This window comes from Saccopteryx leptura, chromosome 7 (genome assembly GCF_036850995.1).
Source record: "Saccopteryx leptura isolate mSacLep1 chromosome 7, mSacLep1_pri_phased_curated, whole genome shotgun sequence".
Taxonomy (NCBI): Eukaryota; Metazoa; Chordata; class Mammalia; order Chiroptera; family Emballonuridae; genus Saccopteryx; species Saccopteryx leptura.
Genome location: NC_089509.1, coordinates 94,345,939 through 94,369,861, shown reverse-complemented (window position 1 = coordinate 94,369,861; position 23,923 = coordinate 94,345,939). Strand labels below are relative to the sequence as shown.

General features: G+C 40.2%; 1 protein-coding gene across 5 annotated transcripts in view; it reads right to left on the bottom strand.

The window, feature by feature from the left end:
* PIKFYVE (phosphoinositide kinase, FYVE-type zinc finger containing) overlaps window positions 1-23,923 on the bottom strand; it is an 87,838-nt gene that overhangs the window by 8,109 nt on the left and 55,806 nt on the right. For all 5 annotated transcript variants that reach the window (XM_066346654.1, XM_066346657.1, XM_066346655.1 and 2 more), the window contains 12 exons: window positions 23,391-23,569; window positions 20,692-20,805; window positions 20,251-20,359; window positions 19,988-20,142; window positions 18,549-18,639; window positions 16,005-16,065; window positions 15,028-15,165; window positions 14,177-14,297; window positions 11,900-11,995; window positions 10,592-10,675; window positions 8,929-9,026; window positions 1,197-1,361 (listed from right to left, as the gene is read on the bottom strand). In XM_066346654.1, the coding sequence (XP_066202751.1) occupies window positions 1,197-1,361; window positions 8,929-9,026; window positions 10,592-10,675; window positions 11,900-11,995; window positions 14,177-14,297; window positions 15,028-15,165; window positions 16,005-16,065; window positions 18,549-18,639; window positions 19,988-20,142; window positions 20,251-20,359; window positions 20,692-20,805; window positions 23,391-23,569 (1,411 nt within the window). The remainder of the gene's footprint in view (window positions 1-1,196; window positions 1,362-8,928; window positions 9,027-10,591; window positions 10,676-11,899; window positions 11,996-14,176; window positions 14,298-15,027; window positions 15,166-16,004; window positions 16,066-18,548; window positions 18,640-19,987; window positions 20,143-20,250; window positions 20,360-20,691; window positions 20,806-23,390; window positions 23,570-23,923) is intronic.

The window sequence follows — 23,923 nt, the reverse complement described above, 5'->3', positions numbered from 1 at the left end:
TACAATTAAACTGTAAACCAGTTGAATGAAAATATCTGTACTCTTTGAAAGATCTTTCATTAAAAAATAGAGAATTTGGGTTGAAGAATAATTTTTCTTGTATTTAAGTGATCCGTATGACAACAATATACTCACTCAGCTCTTAAATCAAGATCTTCCATGGCTTCAGACTTTACCAGTTTCCCCATATGGGGGATAATGCTTCCCCAACAGTTGATGATGCTTTCTATTATATACTAGGACACTTATATAATATATAAAATATACTAGTGTCTACTTCAGAACTACTTTTGTTTTATATTTGCTGTCTGGTAAGCCTACCACCAGGACCACTCTGATTATTGTAGATTTGGAACACTTTTTAGTATCTAGAACAAGTCATGCTTTAAGTTTCATATTTCAAATGTTTTTTCTCAAAGCACTACTGCCTTTCAAGGATCACAGCCCAATAGCAGCCTATAGAACACTTGAACAGATATCTTAAATATTAATGAAAATTTATCATTCAGTAGCTATTTTTTAAATAAACTACTAATTCATGATACAACACAGTGGTTGACAATCTATTTGAGCCAGATGTTAAGTATTTTACTCAGTGGAGATTATTCAGCTTGCCAACATATGCGTGAGAGCAGCCCGACAATAAGTAAATGCAGAGTGTGCCCGTGGTCCAGAATGAACTTAGCCACAGACATAGGTCGGCAGAGCGTGCCGACTCCTGGTCTAACCCCACCCTCAAACACAATCAGGTAGACGGATTTTTTTAATATTAAAATGAATGTGGACATCAATAGCTTCAACTTTACAGGGACTGGAAAAGAAAGGAAACATCTGAGGGGTCAGTGAAAGGAAAACATTTGAATAGAGACTGTGAGTTACACAGGAGACAGATGTCTTACATGTGCAATGTCACTTAGTCCTCACTAAACCTTGAAAGACAGTGCTTTGACCCTTTACTGGTACAGAAACTAAGGATTTCTGACCACCATACGGTAAGTGACAGCAGTGGCATGTGACACCAGCTGGGCCCTGCAAACGCCCTGCTTCTCCACTCCACCACACGGAGGTATGAGAAGAGAGAAAATGTCCCGGTTTTAGCAGTAAGAATTATCTACTTAAGGCGCTAAGGAACATAAGCAACTAAAATAAGTAAATCAAAGCCTCGAATAAGCACATTCGGTCCCCCTTTAACACACCTGGAGGCTCAATGCCTTGATTCTCCGTCCCCTCCTTGCCCGTCTGCCCAACCTGGTAGTAAGCGCTATCTGCTCCACGCAAGGTCTCCCTCTTCTGGGAAGACAGATCAGGGCTCTTCCCTGCTGTTCCTCGGAAGAAGGACAACATTCCAGAAGGCTTCTTGGCTAAAAGTAAGAGGTGACATTAACTATAGGTCATTCATTACAGGTGGAAAAGTTTTAATTTTCAACTTATTCCTTTGTTCGTAGCAATGATTTTTCTAAGGGTAATAAAAATTAGTAACATTGATACTTTCATTAGTACAGATTCTTATTCCACGGTTTTATGGGTTTGGAGGGTGGGGCAGTCAGCACTCCTCGTAACAGAAACAGGAAAAGAACAATGGTTAGATAGCTTTATGTCAAAATATGAGAAATTCTGGAGAGAAACAAGATGGCAGCTGAGTAGGCAGACGCACAGACTCTCAGCTCACACCACCAAACTGGACTACAAGTTAATTTAGGAACAATCAGCGTGAAAAACCAACTTTGGAATAAAAGAGATCTCAAAAACCAAGGAGCGAAGAAGTCACACCAAGCCTGGTAGGGAGTGTGGAGGCATTTCCAGAAGTGGAGGGGCGGGGTGAGGTTGAGAGCCCACAAGGGTTCTCAGTACAAGGAGAGAGACCCTGAGAGAAGGGGGCCCTCAGTCTCAGAACTGGAGACCCAGCCTAGAAATCCAGAGACTGGAGGAGACAGATGGAAAAGAGCAAAGATCTGTGAGAGGGAAGAGGTGGGGGTGCCGTAAAGGGAAAGAACAGAAAATATTGCTCACAGCCACTTGCCTGGGGCCCTGGGGACAAGGAGGGCTGAGAGGACAGGCTTGTCATCCAAAAGGAAAGTGGGGAGAGTAAGACAGACCGTGACAGGCACAGGAATGCCTGGGACGACCTGAAAACAGGACTCATCCAGTGCGGAGGCGGCCATAGCTGGGGGAGGGGTTAATCCCTCCACACAGCACAAGCCTAAAGTGGTTCCGGTGACCCACCTCCAGAAAGCTCTCCAGCTCCAATCAGCGCAAAAAGACACAGCTGAAAACAGGAAGTGGGGAAGAGGGACAGTAACTCAGGTCTCCAGGGAGATCTGAGATACACCTCCCCCTACTGAAGCTGAGAACAGCTGGCAGGACATGCCTTCAGAGTCTCAAAGGTTACACCCACCATATTCCTGGATAAGTTTCATATAAGCCCCCTGTTGAGATGAGTAAACAAGATTACCACTGGGTTAAGAAAACTGAGAAGAAAACAAACAAATCAAGACTTCAAAGCAGCTCTACTAGGTAAGAAGATCATAGCTAGAAGAAGCCTAGAAGTCATAGAGAATAGTGGGTAGGAAGAGAAGCATAAGTCATATGCTTCAATAAGATAAATCCTCTGAAAAAGTCTTGGACGAATTGGAAGTAATCAAATTACTGGATGCAGAGTATAAAATAATGATTGTTAGGATGCTTAAGAATCTCAAAGCTACAATGGATGAACTTAATGAACACCTCAATAAAGAAATTGTAAGCATCAAAAAGGACATGGAAATCATAAAGAACCAGACAGAAATGACAAACACATTATCAAAAATGAAGACTACACTAGAAGGAATGGATGAAGCAGAGGATCGAATCAGAGACTTAGAGGACAAGATAAGCGAAAGCACAAAAGCAGAAAAGCAAAAAGAAAAGAGGATCAAAAAGTCTGAGGAAACTCTAAGAGAGCTCTGTGACAACATGAAGAGAAACAATGTTCACATCATAGGGGTTTCTGAAGGAGAAGAGAAAGAACAAATAATAGAGAAATTGTTTGATGAAAATTTCCCTAAATTGATGCAGGAAAGAGTCACACAAGTTCAAAAAGCAGAGAGAACCCCATTAAAAAAAACCCAAAGAGATCCACACCAAGACATATCATAATCAAAATACCAAAGCTAAGAGATAAAGAAAGAATACCAAAAGCTGTAAGAGAGAAACAGTCTATCACCTACAAAGGAACCCCCATAAAGATGGCATCCGACTTTAGAACAGAAACACTTGAGGCCAGAAGGGAATGGCAAGAAATATTCAAAGTGATGCAGAACAAGAACCTACAACCAAGACTTTTTTATCTAGCAAGATTATCATTTAAAACTGAAGGAGAAATAAAAACCTTCCCAGACAAAACAAAAAACTCAAGGAATTCATCACAACCAAACCAATGCTGCAAGCAATGTTAAGAGGCATGCTGTTGTCAAAACAAAGCGAGGAAAAAATAAATAAATAAATAAATAAATAAATAGATAGATAAATAAATAAAGTAAAAGAGGAAAACAGATTTAAAGAAAAAAATGGCAATAAACAACTACATATTAATAATAACCTTAAATATAAATGGATTAAATGATCCAATCAAAAGACATAGGGTAGCTGAATGGATAAAAAAACAGGACCCGTACATATGCTGTCTACAGGAGACCCACCTCAAAACAAAAGATACACATAGACTGAAAGTAAAAGGATGGAAAAAAATGTTTCATGCAAATGGAAACGAAAAAAAGCTGGGTAGCAGCACATATCTGACAAAATAGACGTTAAAACAAAGACTATAGTAAGGGATAAAGAAGGTCACTACATAATGATAAAGGGACAATCCAACAGGAAGAGATAACCATTATAAATATCTATGCACCTAATATAGGAGCACCTAAATATACAGTGTCCGTAAAGTCATGGTGCACTTTTGACCAGTCACAGGAAAGCAACAAAAAGCAATAGAAATGTGAAATCTGCATCAAATAAAAGGAAAACCCTCCCAGTTTCGGTAGGATGATGTGGCAGCATGTGCACATGTGCAGATGATGACATAACACCGTTTATACAGCGGAGCAGCCCACGGCCATGCCAGTCGAGATGTGGATGATACAGAGGAAAGTTCAGTGTGTTCTGTGGCTCGCTAAATTCGAATCTGTGACCAAAGTGCAATGTGAATATTGGCACGTTTACAACAAAGCGCGACCACATAGGAATAACATTACTGGGTGGGATAAGCAGTTGAAGGAAACCGGCAGTTTGGTGGAGAAACCCCGTTCTGGAGTCTGTAAATGCTATCCGGAAAAGCTACCTAAGGAGCCCTAAAAAATCTGTGCGTGAGCCCACATCAAACTGCACTGAATAGGTACGAAATTGGGAGAGTTTTCCTTTTATTTGGTGCAGATTTCACATTTCTATCGTCTTTTGTTGCTTTCCTGTGACTGGTCAAAAGTGCACCATCACTTTACAGACACACTGTATAAAGCAGATTTTGATGGACATAAAGGGAGAGATCAACAGCAATACTATAATAGTAGGGGATTTTATTACCCCACTAACATCAATGAGTAGATCCTCAAGAAAGAAAATTAACAAAGAAATAGCAGAATTAAGGGACATACTAGATCAACTGGATTTAATAGATATCTTCAGAACCTTTTACCCTAAAGCAGTAGAATATACATTCTTTTCAAGTGCGCATGGTACATTCTCTAGGATAGACCACATATTAGGGCATAAAACACGTCTCAACAAATTTAAGAAGATTGAAACCATATCAAGCATCTTCTCTGACCACAATGGCATGAAACTAGAAATCAACTACAATAGGAAAACTGAAAAACACTCAAACACTTGGAAACTAACAAGCATGTTATTAAACAACAAATGAATCAACAATGAGATCAAGGAAGAAGTAAAAAATTTCCTTGAAACAAATGAAAATGAGCATACAACAACTCAAAATCAGTGGAACACAGCAAAAGCAGTCCTGAGAGGGAAGTTCATAGCATTACAGGCATACCTTAAGAAGCTAGAAAAAGCTCAAATAAACAACTTAATCCTGCAACTAAAAGAACTAGAAAAAGAACAGCAAATAAAGCCTAGAGGAAGTAGAAGAAAAAAATATTATAATAAAGATCAGAGCGGAAATAAATGACATACAGACTAAAAAAACAATACAGAGGATCAATGAAACCAAGAGCTGGTTCTTTGAAAAAGTAAACAAGATTGATGAGCCCTTGGCCAGACTCACCAAGAAAAAAAGAGAAAGGACTCAAATAAATAAAATTAGAAATGAGGGTGGAGAAGTAACAACTGACACAGCAGAAATACAAAGATTGTAAGAAAATACTATGAAGAACTGTACGCCAAAAAACTAGACAACCTAGGTGAAATGGACAAATTCCTTTAAAAAATATAATCTTTCAAAAATCAATCTGGAAGAATCAGAAAACCTAAATAGACTGATTACAACAAATAAGATCAAAACAGTTATCAAAAACTCCCAACAAACAAAAGCCTTGGGCCAGATGGCTTCACAGGCGAATTCTACCAAACATTCAAAGAACTAACTCCTATGCTTCTCAAGCTATTTTAAAAAATTCAAGAGGAGGGAAAACTTCTAACCTCCTTTTATGAGGCGAGCATAATTCTGATTCCAAAACCAAGCAAAGACAACACAAAGAAAGAAAACTACAGGCCAATATCCCTGATGAATTTAGATGCTAAAATTCTCAACAAAATATTAGCAAACCGGATCCAGCAATACATGAAAAAAATCATACATCATGATCAAGAGGGATTTATTTAGGGGAGGCAAGGCTGGTTCAATATTCGCAAATCAATCAATGTGATTCATCACATAAACAAAAGGAAGGACAAAAACCACATGATAATATCAATAGATGCAGAAAAGCATTCAGTAAAATCCAGCACCCATTTATGATCAAAACTCTCAGCAAATTGGGAATACAGGGAACATACCTCAACATGATAAAGGCCATCTATGACAAACCCACAGCCAACATCATACTCAATGGGCAAAAATTAAAAGCAATCCCCTTAAGATCAGGAACAAGGCAGGGGTGCCCCCTTTCACCACTCTTATTCAACATAGTTCTGAAAGTCCTACCCACAGCAATCAGACAAGAAGAAGAAATAAAAGGCCTACAAATTGGAAAAGAAGAAGTAAAACTATCATTATTTGTTGATGATATGATACTGTACATAGAAAATCCTAAAGTCTCAGTCAAAAAACTACTGGAACTGATAAATGAATTCAGCAAGGTGGCAGGATATAAAATTAATACTTAGAAATCAGAGGCATTTTTATACACCAACAATGATCTGTCTGAAACAAATTAAAAAAAAATCTCCTTCACTATTGCAACAAAAAAAATAAAGTACCTAGGAGTAAATTTAACCAAGGAGGTTAAAGACTTGTACTCAGAAAATTATAAAACATTGATAAAAGAAATCAAGGAAGATACAAACAAGTGGAAGCATATACCATGCTCATGAATAGGAAAAATAAACATCATTAAAATGTCTATATTCCCCAAAGCAATTTATAAACTCAATGCAATTCCTATTAAGATACCATGGACATACTCCAAAGATATAGAACAAATATTCCAAAAATTCATATGGAACCAAAAAAGAACATGAATAGCCTCAGCAATCTTGAAAAAGAAGAATAAAGTGGGTGGTATCACACTTCCGGATGTCAAGTTATACTACAAGGCCATTGTACTCAAAACAGCTTGGTACTGGCATAGGAACAGGCATGTAGATCAATGGAACAGAACAGAGAACCCAGAAATAAGCCCACAGCTTTATGGACAACTGATATTTGACAAAGGAGGTAAGAGCATAAGACAGTCTCTTTAACAAATGGTGTTGGGAAAATTGGACAGCTACCTGCAAAACAAATGAAACTAGATCACCAACTTATACCATTCACAAAAATAAACTCAAAATGGATAAAAGACTTAAATGTAAGATATGAAACCATAAGCATCCTAGAAGAAAACAGGCAATAAGCTCTCTGACATCACACGCAGCAATATATTTGCTGATTTATCTCCAGGCACAAGGGAGATAAAAGACAGGATAAACTAATGAGACTATATGAAACTAAAAAGCCTTTGTGCAGCTAAAGACAATATGAACAGAATAAAATGACAAACCACACAATGGGAGAACATATTCGACAATACATCTGATAAGGGGTTAATAACCAAAATTTATAAAGAACTTGTAAAACTCAACACTAGGAAGATAAACAGTCCAATCAAAAAATGGGCAAAAGAAATGAAGAGACACTTCTCCAAAGAGGACATACAGATGGCCAATAGGCATATGAAAAAATGCTCAACATCACTAATCATTAGGGAAATACAAATTAAAACCACAATGAGATACCACCTCACACCAGTGAGAATGGCGCTCATCAACAAAACAACACAGAATAAGTGCTGACGAGGATGTGGAGAAAAGGGAACCCTCCTGCACTGCTGGTGGGAATGCAGACTGGGGCAGCCACTGTGGAAAACAGTATGGAGATTCCTCCAAAAATTAAAAATCGAACTGCCTGTTGACCCAGCTATACCACTGTTAGGAATATACCCCAAGAACACCACATCAACGAATCAAAAGGAGAAATGCACCCAATGTTTATGGCAGCATTGTTCACAATAGCCAAGATCTGGGAACAGCCCGAGTGTCCGTCAGTGAACGAGTGGATTAAAAAGCAGTGGTACATAACACAATGGAGTACTATGGGGCCATGAAAAAGAAGGAAATCTTAACTTTTGCGACAGTATGGATGGACCTGGAAGTGAAATAAGCCAGGCAGAGAAAGAAAAATATCATATGACCTCACTCATTTGAGGAATCCGACGAATATGAACTGAGGAGCGAAATAGAGACAGAGGCGGGATCAAAGGATCCAGAAGGAAAGCGGACAGAGGGAAAGGGGATGACAGGGTGATAGGGTGGGACGAGAGCAGAACAGCAAATCCTGGAGGGAAGGCGTTATGGGGAGGGAGACAGGGGGGATGTACTGGGGAACATGGAGGAGGGGAGGATGTATTTGGGGGGACACTAGAATCTATGTAAACACAATAAATTAATAAAAAATTAAAAAAAAAAACTACCCCCATGTTGTCAAGACAATGTTGAATCGCTGAACCACTGCCAGCAAATGGCCACCTGCAGACATTGTTATTTTAGAAAAACAAACTGTCATTTCTTTAAACCCCAATAGCTATGAGTTTTCTGTTACTTATAGTGGATATTTGCCTAAGATGTAAATTCTAATTCCAGTTCTCTACTAGCTGTACAATCTTAGTAACTTCAGTTGAAACTTTCTGAAACATGGGACTATGTTAAATAACTCTTATGAGGTAGGTTACTGTGTGGATCAAAGGAGATAACGCTTAAGAACTTCTTTTCACAATGCCAATAATACTGTAAAAGGAAGAGAAAGGTTGCTGTTATTGAGGGTGGGGGCAAAAGCAGGCCTACAGTTGTGAGTATGCAAAAGAGAGTTTATTCTCAAATTATTATTAATTAATTATTGGATTATTTTCCATATGAACCACTGTAAACCCACTGCCCCACCCTGTATTTCTTAGGTTGTACAGTTTAAACTGAAGGCTCTAACTAGGAAGGCAGATCCTGCTTGTTTTCGCACGGATCCATGAGCTTCGAAAAGTTCCAAAGTCAATAACCTTAAAAATCAAAGAAAAACCAAATACGTGTATAAGAGAGGGTATACAAAAAATGTTAAATCCATATTATTTTTCAAAGACCAGAAGTAATAAATCCTTGCCAGATGGCACTTCTTGTTTGTTTTATTCTTCAAACCACACATGCAAATAAAACTAACGGTAACTACTTCCCCTTCTACGCTCTTACTGGGCTGTGGTTCTGCGTCGGCGGCGCGCCCCTGCTGCCCTGCACTGCCCTCGGGCATCCGGACGGGGCTGCTGCTCTTTGGTCTGCTGTCCGAGGTACTGAAAAGCAAGACAAAAGAATAGTTGGTTTTACACTATTCAGACAGAACACAGCAAGTACCCTGATTCCTTCATTTATCTATTCCCCACCTACTTCACCCACAAAATCAGAAATCCGATTTCTAATTTATATAAACACAGGTTAGAACATGGAAGAAAATGTCTTGAAATGTCTGGACTTAAGAAAGCAAAAGGCTATAACTATAAATGTGTATAAAAAAACATACAAAAGCATAAGTGTTAATATTTTTCCCAAGTCCATTAGAGCTATATTAGCACCTATAAATCAAACAACTGCAGAAAGTACCAATTTCATATTTCTCATTCTAGTCACCATAATATATAATTCAGATAACACTTTATCACATTAGTAAAGTTGGAAAACCTATTTCAGTAAGAATCAAAATAATGAACCTATGAAAATTTCTGTCTAACTATCTAGAATACTGAACACACTAAAAGAACTGGTTTGGGGAATTTTGTTTTGTTGTAACTATTAAAATCTTTAATTATTATGGAAAGTTTCATCAATATTTTAAGTTACAAAGACAAACCATTGCTTACAAATTGAACAAATTACTTTTTCTTTTTTAGGTAAGAAGAGAGGAGATAGTGAGGCAGACTCCTGCATGTGCCCCTACTGGGATCCACCCAGCAACCCCATCTGTGACCAACAATCAAGTACAAAGCTATTTTTAGCACCTGAGGCTGATGTGCTTCAACAAAGCTATCCTCAGCACCTGGGGCCACATTTAAACCAACTTTGCCACTGGCTGTGGGAGAATAGGGAGAGAAGGGGTAGAGGGATGGGGTGAGAAGCAAATGGTTGCTTCTCCTTTGTGCCCTGACCAGGAATCAAAACCAGGATGTCCATCCTGGGCCGATACTCTATCCACTGAGCAACTGGCCAGGGCCACAAGTTACTTTTTTTTTTGTATTTTTCTGATGTTAGAAGTGGGGAGGTAGTCAGACAGACTGCCACATGTGCCCCACGGGGATCCACCTGGCATGCCCACCAGGGGGCGATGCTCTGCCCATCTGGGGCACTGTTCCATTGCAGCCAGAGCCATTCTAGCACCTGAGGCGGAGGCTGTGGAGCCATCCTCAACGCCTGGGCCAACTTTGCTCCAATGGAGCCTTGGCTGCAGAAGGGGAAGAGAGAGAGAGGAAGGAGGGGGAAAGGGGGAGAAACAGATGGGCGCTTCTCCTGTGTGCCCTGACCAGGAATCAAACCCGGGACTTTCAAATGCCGGACTGACGCTCTACTGCTGAGCCAAATGGCCAAGGCCCACAAGTTACTATTTTTTAAATGAAAACAAAGAGAATTAAAATGTTGACAGTTTAAATCTGCAATATACATTGAACTTTTATGGTAATTATCAGAAAACAGTATCCAAAGAAACAGTGTAAGATCTTTCACTATACTTGAATTTTGCTCTATTAATTATTAGCTAAAATACAAATGTGTATCCTAGAAACGTTCATATTGATAAAATTTAAGTATGAGAATTTAGAAAATGATGACACAGCTAAGTTAAAATGGATTCCACTCAACCACAGATCACCTGTTTGCTGGAAGCCCTTCTTCTACACTGTTCCGCAGAGTCACTCTGGATAATTCCTCTAAGGCATTTCGGTATTCTTTACAACTTAGGGTAAAAACAAGTTGAAAATGTTAAACATTAAGCTCTACTTTGAAAATAAATCATATGCTTTCAAATAAGCTTTGCATTATAAAAGCACAATCATTGTAAGTATCCATAATTAAACAGAAACATCTAACAAAAGTTATCAAGTAGAAACTTCATGAAGAAGGTCAATGTATTCAGAGAGAACAATACAAAATACAACCCAACACACCAACTAGTATCAATATCCTCAAAACAGACTGTGAAAGCCTACATACTAACATTTAAATCAAATACTTCCAGGGGTTGAAAAGCCAATTTAAACAAATGAAACTTCACGGTTAAGTATAATAGAAAGGAAAGAAACCGGAGAGTGCTTTTCAAGCTAAAGTTACTTAACTTTACAAAAAAAATTTATGTTGTAATGGCTGAAAAAAATCCAACTCTTGGACTAGCAGTCTGGGACCCCTTATTTGATAAATCAAATATCAGAGAACTCGCCTGACCAGGCGGTGGCGCAGCAGATAGAGCGTTGGACTGGGATGCCAAGGACCCAGGTTTGAGACCCCAAGATCGCCAGCTTGAGCGCGGGCTCATCTGGTTTGAGCAAAAAGCTCACCAGCTTGGACCCAAGAACGCTGGCTCAAGCAAGGGGTTACTCGGTCTGCTGAAGGCCCGCGGTCAAGGCACATATGAGAAAGCAATCAATGAACAACTAAGGTGTTGCAACGTGCAACGAAAAACTAATGATTGATGCTTCTCATCTCTCTGTTCCTGTCTGTCCCTGTCTATCCCTCTCTCTGACTCTCTCTCTGTCTCTGTAAAAAATAAAAATAAAAAAAAATCAGGGAACAGAAGCTTCTTTAAGTGAAAAGTATATATATATATATATATATATATATAAAGACATTTAGATGATATATGGTAGATACGTTCTAAGTATTATGTCAATAAGTAAATCAAAGGAAGGGATACAACAGATACATACTATAATACAGAGAATGGTTAGAGGATATAAAGATTAGGAAATAACTTGCCTAGTCAATCTAGTTATTTGGAGCTTGATTAGGAATCCTGTAATTAGCTGAGTAAACAGTATGTTTTCAGATATAAAAAGAAAAAGCTATCATGCCCAAAGAGTGTATCTTTTTACTTATTTTATGTGACAGATCTCCACAATAAGGCAATTAATATACAGAAAATATGAAAATATACCCATAGGTAGAAAAGCCTTCCAAATACTACCTGAGAGCAAAGGCAATGATGGAGCTGGGCTCCTTCTCACAGACCGCAATGGGCACCCGCTCGTGTTCATACATTAAGTAGTGTTTATCCGGATCGCTGTTCAAAAATTTTAAATACACAAAGAGACCCAAAATAAGCAAAAAGTCAAATATACAAACAATTAACACACTGCAAGTAAATCTCAGGATAATCTTAACTACATACTGCATATTTATAAGAATATAATTAAGCCAAATTGTGTGTAAAACTTGAACAAACAGCCAAAGAAATTATATCAACAGAAAAAAAAATTTTTTTTTTTTATTCAGTGAGAGGAGCGGAGGCAGAGACGGACTCCCGCTTGCGCACCTACTGGAATCCACCCAGCAAGCCCACTAGGGGGCAATGCTCTGCCCATCTGGGGTGTTGCTTCATTGCTCAGCAACCAAGCTCTTCTTAGCACCTGGGGTGGAGGCCAAGAGCCATATTCAGTGCTTGGAGCCAACTTGTTCCAATTGAGCCATGGCTGAGGGGGAGGGGGAGGGGGAGGGGGAGGGGGAGGGAGAGAAGTGAGAGGGGAAGGGTGGAGAAGCAGATGGGCACCTCTCCTGTGTGCTCAGACTGGGAATCAAACCTGGGATTTCCACACACTGGGCTGATGTTCTACCACTGAGCCAACCGGCCAGGGCCCAGAAAATTTTTGAAGGCAATTAAAAATTATCAGAATTAGTTTTCAATTCAGAAGGTTCTGAATAGTCACTCTGAACAAAGCTTCCCACACTGCCAAGACTTTAGACCCTATTTATCTCAAATAGGATTTACAATGAACAGCAGAAATGTAAAAGATGTTGTTCTATGATAAGCCTGAAAGAAAAGTCTTCTAGGAATTGTGAAGTAATACTAGTCCAACAAGCAATAACAAAACACTGTGCTCTCCTATTAGCACATGGAAACTCAATGGTACAACTCCATTTTAACCCAAATCTGGCTCCCCCAACTTCCACCCTAAACCCCCCACAGAACCATTCATTCATCCGTCTAACAGCTATTTACTGAGCACCTAATGTGTACGAGACACATTATTAAGAAAAACCATTACAAAGCACCTAACCCAGTGGTCGGCAAACCACGGCTCATGAGCCACATGCGGCTCAATCAGATTAAGGACGTTTTTTAGCAAAGGCCAGCTTAGGAGTACCCTAATTAAGTTAATAACAATGTACCTACCTGTACAGTTTAAGTTTAAAAAATTTGGCTCTCAAAAGAAATTTCAATCGTTGTACTGTTGATATTTGGCTCTGTTGACTAATGAGTTTGACAACCACTGACCTAACATGTCCAAGATGTTAACAATACAATAGTGAAAAAAACAGGCATGGTAGAGTTTATAGTGTATTGAGGTAAAGAGACAAGTAATCCTATAAAAAAATGTAATTACCTTCGGTGATAAGTCCCTAAGGGAATCATGAGCCTGTGTAACAGAGAGACCTAATCTGGGTGGGGCAGGGAGCTGAGGGAGGGTCTAGTAAAGCCTTCCTGAGAAACAACAAATAGGCGTTAATGACTAAGAAGAAAGTGAGGGCCTGTGCAACACCCACAAAACAAGAGGGGCCATAACCCAGTCAAAAAACTAAGATATACATACTACTATTTACATACTACTATTTACAAACTAAGATTTACATACTACTATTATAGGTAGCATGTAAGGTTACTCTATTGTGAGTCTCTGCTGGTCTCCCCTCAGGACTGAGCACTCCTGAGAACAGTGACTGTTTTCCTTATTAATCTTGATCGACATCCTGAGGCACTAGAGCTGGGGCACAGGTCCACCAGCAGAAGAAAAACAAACTCATGCCTATCTATATTTTTCCCACTGTGAGCAAGCCCAGTACAAACCAGGTCACAGGAAAAGCTGTATGGGTTGTTGTAAAATATCACTGCTGTTAGAAAAGTACTATGTCTCAGTAAATTACTGGGTCAATATCATCCTCATATAAAATCAGCAATATGTTTTTAGAATTTTGAGATCAATAGATGTAGCAGTATACCTCTAAATATATATAAACAATTATTTTCAGAACCAGTAATCTTAAGCATTAAGCAACATTAGTTAATTCTGTTCTACAAATCACACTAAAATATTTTTTTTACTATGATAAAATGGAATTTAGATTTGAGAAATACTATATATAGTTAAGACATTTAAATATATAGAGAGTAAATCGAGATAGATTTTCTTTTTTTAACTAAGTAAAAATATATCTACTCAACAGCCACTGGTTTTATAATACTTACAAAGGAAAAGGAATAGGGTTATAGCTGTTTCCTGGAAGAAAATTTGCCAAGATAGCTTTCATGGTTGATTTTTCCTTCACCTGGCTGTCTGTGGATCCCAGCAAATGTCCATCAAACACATCTAGGATGAAAAGTATTCTATGTACATGTTAATATTCAGAAGAGGAAAAAAAAAGTACAAAGCATCAATTTCATTTGTTTTTCTTTGTTTTTTGGAACTCAGACACATGATAATTACCAATTACGGTTTAACATTTCTGATCTGGAATAATAACAATTATGGGCTGAAGGAAAAGCAACAGTGAAGCACACACAGCACTGACTCCACGGACTCCCCAGGGTTCACTGTTTTTACATTTTAACCTTTCTGAAACTGAGAGCCACCTACAATGGATGGCAGAGGCCAGGCAGCAGTCCCAGTGGCAGGCAGGAACTCAGTACAGCTGGCCATTTGCCACTCAGCTCAGGTACATGCACCGTGGCCATTACATGTGAGTTTAGTTGCAATTGAAAAGTCACTACAATTAAGTAGTTGCTGCTTAAGTAAAAGCGTGGAAAGAGAAAAGCAAGAAATAATAAATTCGCTATTAGTGAAACACACCAATTTGTTGTTGGAGAAATGGCTACAATTTTTCTTGTTTTTTACAAGGCAACAGTCATGTGCTATAGGACTTAAATTAATATCCCCAGAAAGTAGAAAAAGCTGAATAACATTTTGTTACTGAGAGATTTACATGTCAAATAGAACTGAAAAAGTGATACAGTAAAAAGCTCTATCTAAAAGAGCACATTTAATAAGTATAAAATGTGTAAATTCTAAGGGATAAGAGAGTAAGTGCCTGGAACTGTACCTTCGGAAATGCTGGCCGTGTCCAGCTCAGGGGGCGCGCCCCCGGGCTGCTCGGGCAGGACTTCCGGGGGAGTGGGCAGCTGGAGGTGGGCGGAGCTGGTGGAGCTCTGACTGGGCAAGGCTGTTAAGAAGCGGTCCTCTAAAGAAAAACACAAACTTAAACGAGTCGTTTAAAAACATTAAGTCCTTTTCTACCCATAGTAATGGTTTTTAAATGCCAGATCATAGTTTTACTTCAGAAACCAAAGAATCTTAGCTTCCTAAAAATTATTTAGGGCATTTTAGTGCATATTTTCAAAACAGATACAAAAATCTAGATAGGCTACATGACTTGACTATGATCAAATCTTAACCAAGTCTGACTCCTACCAATATTCTTTGCAACTGACCATAATGCATACTTATGTTTATTAGTTCCATCAATTTAATAAGGAATAAAATTATGATACTATTGGGGGGAAATCACATGCTTATTCTCAAGAGGAAAATTCACTTAATTATGAGAGAAAAATGCCAGGAACTGTATAAGTTGAGCTCCTGTTCTACACCAACAGTCTAAGTAAAAACCTACAAATTTTCTAGGATGTCATCAAGTTATTCAGTGATGTACTCTGAAAGACAGTTTATATCTTAAAAAGATTTCAGTGACATAAAAATCTAAATTAAACTCTGAAAGACTTATGCAGTGAAACTTGGGAGTTGACTTTGGAACAAGCAAAACAAACATTAAATACCCTTTTTCCTTTGGTCTTCCCCTAATAGCAGCCTTCTTTATTTACCGTTTATTTTGATAGCCTAATTTCTCTTCTTGAGATATACTTTATGAAAATCCTAAACTGACAAATGCTCTCCAGAACGAGAATAAAAGTCTATAAAGAACTACATCAAAAAAATTCTTGAAGTTAGTTAAAAACAACTACTAGACCAAGTAATGCCTTTAAATCCAATGGCAAGTGATCACTAGGTTCAAGGACCAACCTTTTTCTCCATTCTGAAGGCCTGGAGAAACATTACGTGGAGATGCATCCACTGCACTGATCTGTACAGAAGAAAGAGAGTTTGTTCTTAAGGGAATATTAAACTCACATTAAAAAGTTTTAAGCTGGCCCTGGCCGGTTGGCTCAGCGGTAGAGCGTTGGCCTGGCGTGCGGGGGACTTGGGTTCGATTCCCAGCCAGGGCACATAGGGGAAGCGCCCATTGGCTTCTCCACCCCCCCCCCCCTCCTTCCTCTCTTTCTCTCTCTTCCCCTCCCGCAGCCGAGGCTCCATTGGAGCAAATATGGCCCGGGCGCTGGGGATGGCTCCTTGGCCTCTGTCCCAGGCGCTGGAGTGGCTCTGGTCGCGGCAGAGCGACGCCCCGAAGGGGCAGAGCATCGCCCCCTGGTGGGCAGAGCGTCGCCCCTGGTGGGCGTGCCAGGTGGATCCCGGTCGGGCGCATGCGGGAGTCTGTCTGACTGTCTCTCCCCGTTTCCAGCTTCAGAAAGATACAAAAAAAAAAAAAAAAAAGTTTTAAGCAAGTGAATCTTAAATATTTTGGTCTTAGGACCCTTTGAACCTCTTAAGAGTTATTAAGACACTCAGCCTTTATGCAAGTTATAGCTTCCAATTTTACCTTATTAGAAATTAAAACTGAAAGAGTTTTAGAATATGCATTAATTCATTTAAAAATAACAAACCCATTATACAGTAATATAAATAACATATATTTTAATTAAAAATAGCTCTCCTCAAAAAACTGGTAATAGAGTGGCAGAGATTTTTACTGTAACAAATACTTTAATGTCTAGCTTAATAGAAGACAGAGATATTCATCTCTGGCTTCTGCATTTACTCTGTTGAACTACATTACTATACTTGAAATATATAAAAAGAAATCTAGCCTCACACCAATATGTATTTGAAAAAGTGAAATCTTGTAGAGCCCTTGAAAGGGTCTTGGACTCCCTGAGGGTCCTTGAACCATACTTGATATAAAACATGCAACATCTGACTGTTTAGTCAGGGGCACTGACCTCTTTTCCCTTAGATTGTCAAATAAAACATGACAACAGCCAAAACAACAATAGCCATCCAGTGTGAATGAATCAAAATTATACCTATTTTTGGTCAGGCCAGCAAAAAATATATTTTTTGTTGTGCCACAGAGTTTTAGTTATTAGTTTATGTGTGCCATGAGATGAAAAGGTTAAAAGTGCTTCTCTAAAAAGTAGCTCATTTCTTAGTATTAAAACATCTAGGAACTACTTATACTTATCCATTAGGCCTAGTAATCTTTTATTAGCCACTGGACGTTCTCAAGTCCCATTGTCCATAGATAAGATATATTTATAATGACTACAGCCCTGTGTACAATTTGATTAAAGTTGTATCTTAGACTGGCACACAGTCCTTACTCTCCGAGACAAAGTATTGGACGATTCTTTATACCTTCATGGGGGCTGGAGGCAGAAAATAAGTAGATTGTTACCGCAACAATACAGAGCGCTCTACAGATGAAGCATTTTTTTCCCCAATCCGCAATAGATTCCAACTGAACCATGTTCTTCCAAGGGTTCTTCACTCCCACAACGCTCTTATCATCTTATATACTTGCCTTGCAAACCAGCAAATGTAGACTAATATGTGCTAACCTTATGGTTGGTACTTCTGAACTGCTGCTGTTCAACTTCAACCGGATTGTCAGCTGCTATTCTGACACTTGACCTTTCTCGTCAAATTTTCCACACCTCCTCACCCGGAGATGCCCTTGCCTTGTCTGACCAGAAATTGTTTTTCCTCTTCACCTGCAATATTCACCTATAATGCACTCACTTTGCTTCTTTCCTAATTTAGAGGTCAAGATTTCCCTGTCTGCTCATCTGAGTCTTTGCTTATGGACTGTATTCTCTCGCTGTTGTCGCCTTCTCCACTGCATATAAGCATGCTCACATCTCTGCTGTTATAAAACAAAGTCTTTCCAGAACCCTCTCTTTCCAGCTACCAAGTCCTCTTTCCTATTCCATAACCCATCCTTTAAAAGCATCATGTGCATTCTGTCAACTGATGGTTGTTGGTGCCAATTCAATGCCAACAGGAATCCCCAATTTGGGGTGCACTGAAGAAAGAAGCTATACAGTGCAAAACAGTTCAACTGTGATACAGCCCAGCAGTGAAAACAGCACGGCACTCGAACAGCTCTGGGACCAGGCTCTGCCCCACGAGACAGCTCCGTTCTGCTCTGCTCTGCCCCAGGCCGCCGGCTTTGCTGCGCTGCACCGCTCTGCCCCATGCCAACAGCTTTGCGCTGCTCGGCTCTACTCAGCTCTGCTTGGCTCTGCCCTGACAAGACATCTTCCGTGTCTCAGCCCCGCCCAGGAGATGTAGTCGCTCCGCCCTGCCCCAGGCCCTCGGCTTTGCGCTGTGCCACTCCGCTCTGCCCTGCTCGGCTCTGCCCTGGCGAGACATCTTCAGTGTCTCAGCCCTGCCCAGGAGATGTAGTCTTCAGTGAAAAGGAAAAGTGTACTCAAAAGTGTATTTTCTTACCTTGCTTTCTTCCCCTTGTCTCAGTCTCCCAGGACTTGGAGGAACTGAAGGCCGTTTTCTCCCCTTTTCCTGTTGGAAAAGGTCCTGCAACCTACAGGTAAAGGAAAGGACAGAAACAAAGATTACAGTTTTGCTCTGACATCCTCAATAACATGTTTTCACCTTTACAGCTTCAAAACCACAATAATTTGATTTTTCTATGTTGACTGCAATAGATTTTAAGGTTGTACATAACTAAGTTTCTATGGTATTTCTAGTCAACTAATAAAGAGCTGTTCTGAGTTGACTACAGTTATAAAAGAAAAGCAAGTTATTTTGAGAGAAAACATAACATAATATCAAAAACACAGGCTTTAAAGACCAATCAATACCTCTGAACTCAAAGCCCAGATTTGACACTTAGCATCTATGTAACTGGGCAAATCCATTAGTCTTTTAGAGCCAGTTTGCTACTCTGTAAAATGAAAAAGGTATATATATTGTAGGAGTTGAAAGACCAATTAAAAGAGTGAGTGTCCACCTAGTGCCTAAGTGCCTAGCACAGGGGTCCCCAAACTTTTTACACAGGGGCCAGTTCACTGTTCCTCAGACCGTTGGAGGGCCGGACTATAAAAAAAACTATGAACAAATCCCTATGCACACTGCACATATCTTATTTTAAAGTAAAAAACAAAACGGGAACAAATACAATATTTAAAATAAAGAACAAGTAAATTTAAATCAACAAACTGACCAGTATTTCAATGGGAACTATGGGCCTGCTTTTGGCTAATGAGATGGTCAATGTCCGGTTCCATATTTGTCACTGCTAGCCGTAACAAATGATACGACGCGCTTCGGGAGCCAAGACACCTGCGTCTCGCGTCACTGGAAGTAGTACTGTACATAAGTGACGCCGCATATAGTACTCCTGTGCTCCTCTCACTGACCACCAATGAAAGAGGTGCCCCTTCCGGAAATGTGGCAGGGCCGGATAAATGGCCTTAGGGGGTCGCATGCGGCCCGTGGGCCGTAGTTTGGGGACCCCTGGCCTAGCGTAATCCAAATGCTCAATAAATAAATACTATAATCATTTAACTGAACATGTAAATAAGTATTAAAGGGAAATAGTTCCCAAAATAAATATTTAAATAAAGGTACAAAAATATAATAATTCAGCTATACTAGATTCAACAAACTCATACTCTGTAAGTATTTAAAACCACATTGAAGGCTATCTCATTTTTTTTTTTTTCCCATTTTCACAAACTACTTAAAGATCCACATATATATTGTAAAAGATGAAAAGAAGTGGGGGTAATAGTGGTGACAGAACATAAAAGCTTCTACGCATTGAGAGTAAAATAAACCGCCCATAATTAATAAAGACACATACATGAAAAACAGCACAGCAGAGCCAAGTTTGCAATAAGATTAAACACCAGACTGCGGAGTCACACCTGCTGTTCCAGGCCTGGAGCACCTCACAGAGGCTTTGCTTCTTGGCAATGAGGGACTCAAAGACGGACTGCAGCTGCTGGGGGGTCTCCACGGAGGACGACAGGAGCCTGGCTTGCATCTTCTCAATCCAGTTCTTGAACTCGCCTTCTTCCATCTACAAGAAACAGAGACCGTTCGGCCCAGCTGCCTGAGACATACTCCAACAGCCTCCTCCGGTGAGGTAATGGTTAGCTCTTGGGTTTCTGTCACACAAATGCATTACCTCCTTTTGTGCAAAGATGTCTTCCATTTTTTCCTCTCTTGTTTTGCTAAATGTATCAGTTTTCAAAGATGTAAGTCTTTCATCGATGGCAAGATATACCTGTGAAACTCTAACGACATAAAGAATATTCAACACGTTACACACAAGACTTGAATGAAAATGTTTTATCTAGTCATAGACCGTTTTGCAGAAAAAGCCCCGAAAGGATGTACATCAGCAGTTTAACAGTTGCTGTGTCTGAGAAGGTTTGTCTTGTTTTTTATTACTTATATATTGTCCACATTTTTATTGTTTTGAATCAGGCATATATAACATACAATTAGAAAGATGCAATTATTTGTTTTCAAAGAAAGCTAAATGAACAAACCTGATAGTTACAATAACTATAAATTATAGGCAGTCCTGAACAAAAAAAAGATGATCAAAGAAACCAAAACTTACTTTTGAAAAAAGTCCTTCAAATCCTGAAGAAGGGACACTTTTAATGGGGCCTGACGTTTAATGAACACTTTGGGGAGTGGAACGCACACTTCAAGAAGCCTAATAGGAGAATAACTGAGAGAAGAAAATACAAATAATAGTAGAAAAGTGAAAAACATGAATATTTCTAGTCAACGCATATTATGATGGTCAACTAAATCCTATGAGGCATTAGAGATAATAAAGTTTCTAGAAAATAATATTTTAAAACAATCATAAGAATATTGAAGATAACTTTCAACCATTAGAAATATCCTCCTCAATTTTGGAAGATTTTGTTTTGTTTCTTTTATCATGCACCATGATGTCATCTTTTATTCCCCCGAAGCTATCTTCATGTGCTTTAAAAACAAAATGACTGGGATATAAACCTGCACAAGTGAGGAGATGACCTCCTTCCTACAATCAGCTCAGACACAGGTACTCACCACCTTCCTTGCTCCTAGGGTTTATGTTGTCTCAGAAATGCTATATCTCAGTGGTCCCCAACCTTTTTTGGGCCACGGACCGGTTTAATGGCAGAAAATATTTTCACGGACCGGCCTTTAGAGTGGGATGGATAAATGTATCACGTGACCGAGACAAGTGTCAAGAGTGAGTCTTAGACGGATGTAACAGAGGAAATCTGGTCATTTTTTAAAAATAAAACATTGTTCAGACTTAAATATAAATAAAACGAAAATAATGTAAGTTATTTATTCTTTCTCTGCAGACCGGTGCCAAATGGCCCATGGACCGATACCGGTCCGCGGCCCGGGGGTTGGGGACCACTGCTATATCCCACCCAGGCCCTAGGTTCCCGGTTAAAAGCTCTTGCTGAAAAAAGGGAAACAGGGTCCAATTACAAGTATTTCCTGAGGGCCTGTTATGTGTCAAGTGTTGTTTTAGGGTGCTAAGGATAAAGCACTAAACAAGGGCCCAAAGTCCCTCTGTCAGGACTTAGAAATAAAATCTGAGTAACAAACAAGACAAATCAATACTAAAAATATGTGTTCTATCAGATGGCAAGGGCTATGGAGAAATGTGAAGTGGGAGGAAGCAGGAAACACGGGGCGAGAGGGAGTCAGGGCAGGGAGGTGGGAACTAAGAGCAGCGGGCAGCGCTCTGGCAGGGGGACGTTAGACAGGGAAGAGCAAGAGCAAGGCTCCCAGGAAGGAGCCGACCTGGGTACCTGAGGCCCAGCCAGGAGGCCAGTGAGGCGGCAGCGAGGGGAGCAAGGGGAGAGCAGGAGGAGAGAAGAAGACAGAGGTACTGGGCAGCCAGAGCCTGCAGGAGCTGACAGGTCCGTAAATGGACTCTGACTTTCACTCAGACACCCAAGGGTATGGCCTGAGCTGATTTTTTTTTTTTTTAGTTTTGGAAAGGAGGGAGGGAGACTGAGAGAGAGAGAAACAGAGAGAGAGAGAGAGAGAGAGAGAGAGAGAAGCATCAACTTGTTTTCCCACTTAGTTGTGCCATGGATTGCTTCCCATATGTGCCCTGACAGTGGCTCAAGCAGGCGCCCTCAGGATTGAGCCGGCGACTCCGGGCTAAAACTGGCGAACTCAGCGCTCCAGGGCGACACTCTTTTCACTGCACTGTTCCACTGGCCAGGGCCCTGGTTTTCATTTAAAAGGATCGTTCTGATTGCTGTGTTGAGAACAGGCTGCAGGGGTCAAGGCCAAAGGAAAACTGGTTGAGGCTATTAAAATAATCCAGCGAAAGATACAAGGCCCAGTCCGGAGTGGTAGAGGTGGAGGTGGTGAGATGTGTTCTGATTCTGGCTATATTTTGAAGGCAGAGCCTGAAGGCTTTCTGGAATCATTTAAGCCCACAGTGGTAACTACTCATCTCTGACCTAGTGATTTTAGCTCCAACTAGAATATCCGAATACCCTTATGGAGTTGGTGTCCTAGCAAAAGTTCTGACAAACTCTCAGATGCAAAAACAGAAAACAGTGGTTAAGAGTAACACCTCGGGCCCTGGCCAGTTGGCTCAGCGGTAGAGTGTCGGCCTAGCGTGCGGAGGACCCGGGTTCGATTCCCGGCCAGGGCACATAGGAGAAGCGCCCATTTGCTTCTCCACCCCTCCGCCGCGCCTTCCTCTCTGTCTCTCTCTTCCCCTCCCGCAGCCAAGGCTCCATTGGAGCAAAGATGGCCCGGGCGCTGGGGATGGCTCTGTGGCCTCTGCCCCAGGCGCTAGAGTGGCTCTGGTCGCAACATGGCGACGCCCAGGATGGGCAGAGCATCGCCCCCTGGGGGGCAGAGCGTCGCCCCATGGTGGGCGTGCCGGGTGGATCCTGGTCGGGCGCATGCGGGAGTCTGTCTGACTGTCTCTCCCTGTTTCCAGCTTCAGAAAAATGCAAAAAAAAAAAAAAAAAGAGTAACACCTCGGAGTAGCAGACACACAAGTCACATCATGACTCCATCACTTGTCGGCTTTATAAGTGAGCCTTATAAGTGAGCCCTAAATGAGGGCAATAATACCTATCTCTAGAGGAAGGATTGAACAGAACAATAGCACTGAAAGCTCGTAGCACACGACTATGGCCCTTTGCATTTGCAAAGATGGGGGTGGGAGACAACAGTCACCGCAAATTAATCCAATCTAGTAATAGTGGAAATGTTACAAAGTCTTTCAGGCAGAATATGATTGCATATAAGGTCGCTTTGACTTCTTACCTAAAAGATGCCACCATCTGGTTATAGGAGAAATACTGGTGATAGTCATGGTGGATGGAGTGACCACATGGCTCAGCATTGGCTCTGCGAGTGTATTGGTGCCCATAAAACCTAAGTTCAAGGTATTTTGCAAACGACATGGACCAAGACTCATTGGAAAGAGCAACAACTGGCGTTACCTGAAATTCAGCATAAATCGTTTGTTATCTAATCATATATTGAGACTCTCTTTTTAAAAAGAAAAATATTTTGTTTTCTAATACAAGTCTAATATATTGACTACAGAAACCTAAAAAAAGAAAGAAATGTTTAGAGGTGGGTGGAGTCAGAGATGGCTGGGAAGAGCAGTGTCACCAGTAATCCAACCACCAACATCAATATAATAAAAATTCCTTCCTGTAGTTAGTTTCATAAACATTGTTCTAACTTAGAAATAGACCATAAATATGGTCCCTAATAAAATACTATTGTACAACTTGATTTTTAATGGCTACAGAGTATAACATTATACGGGTATATTTAAACAATCCTTA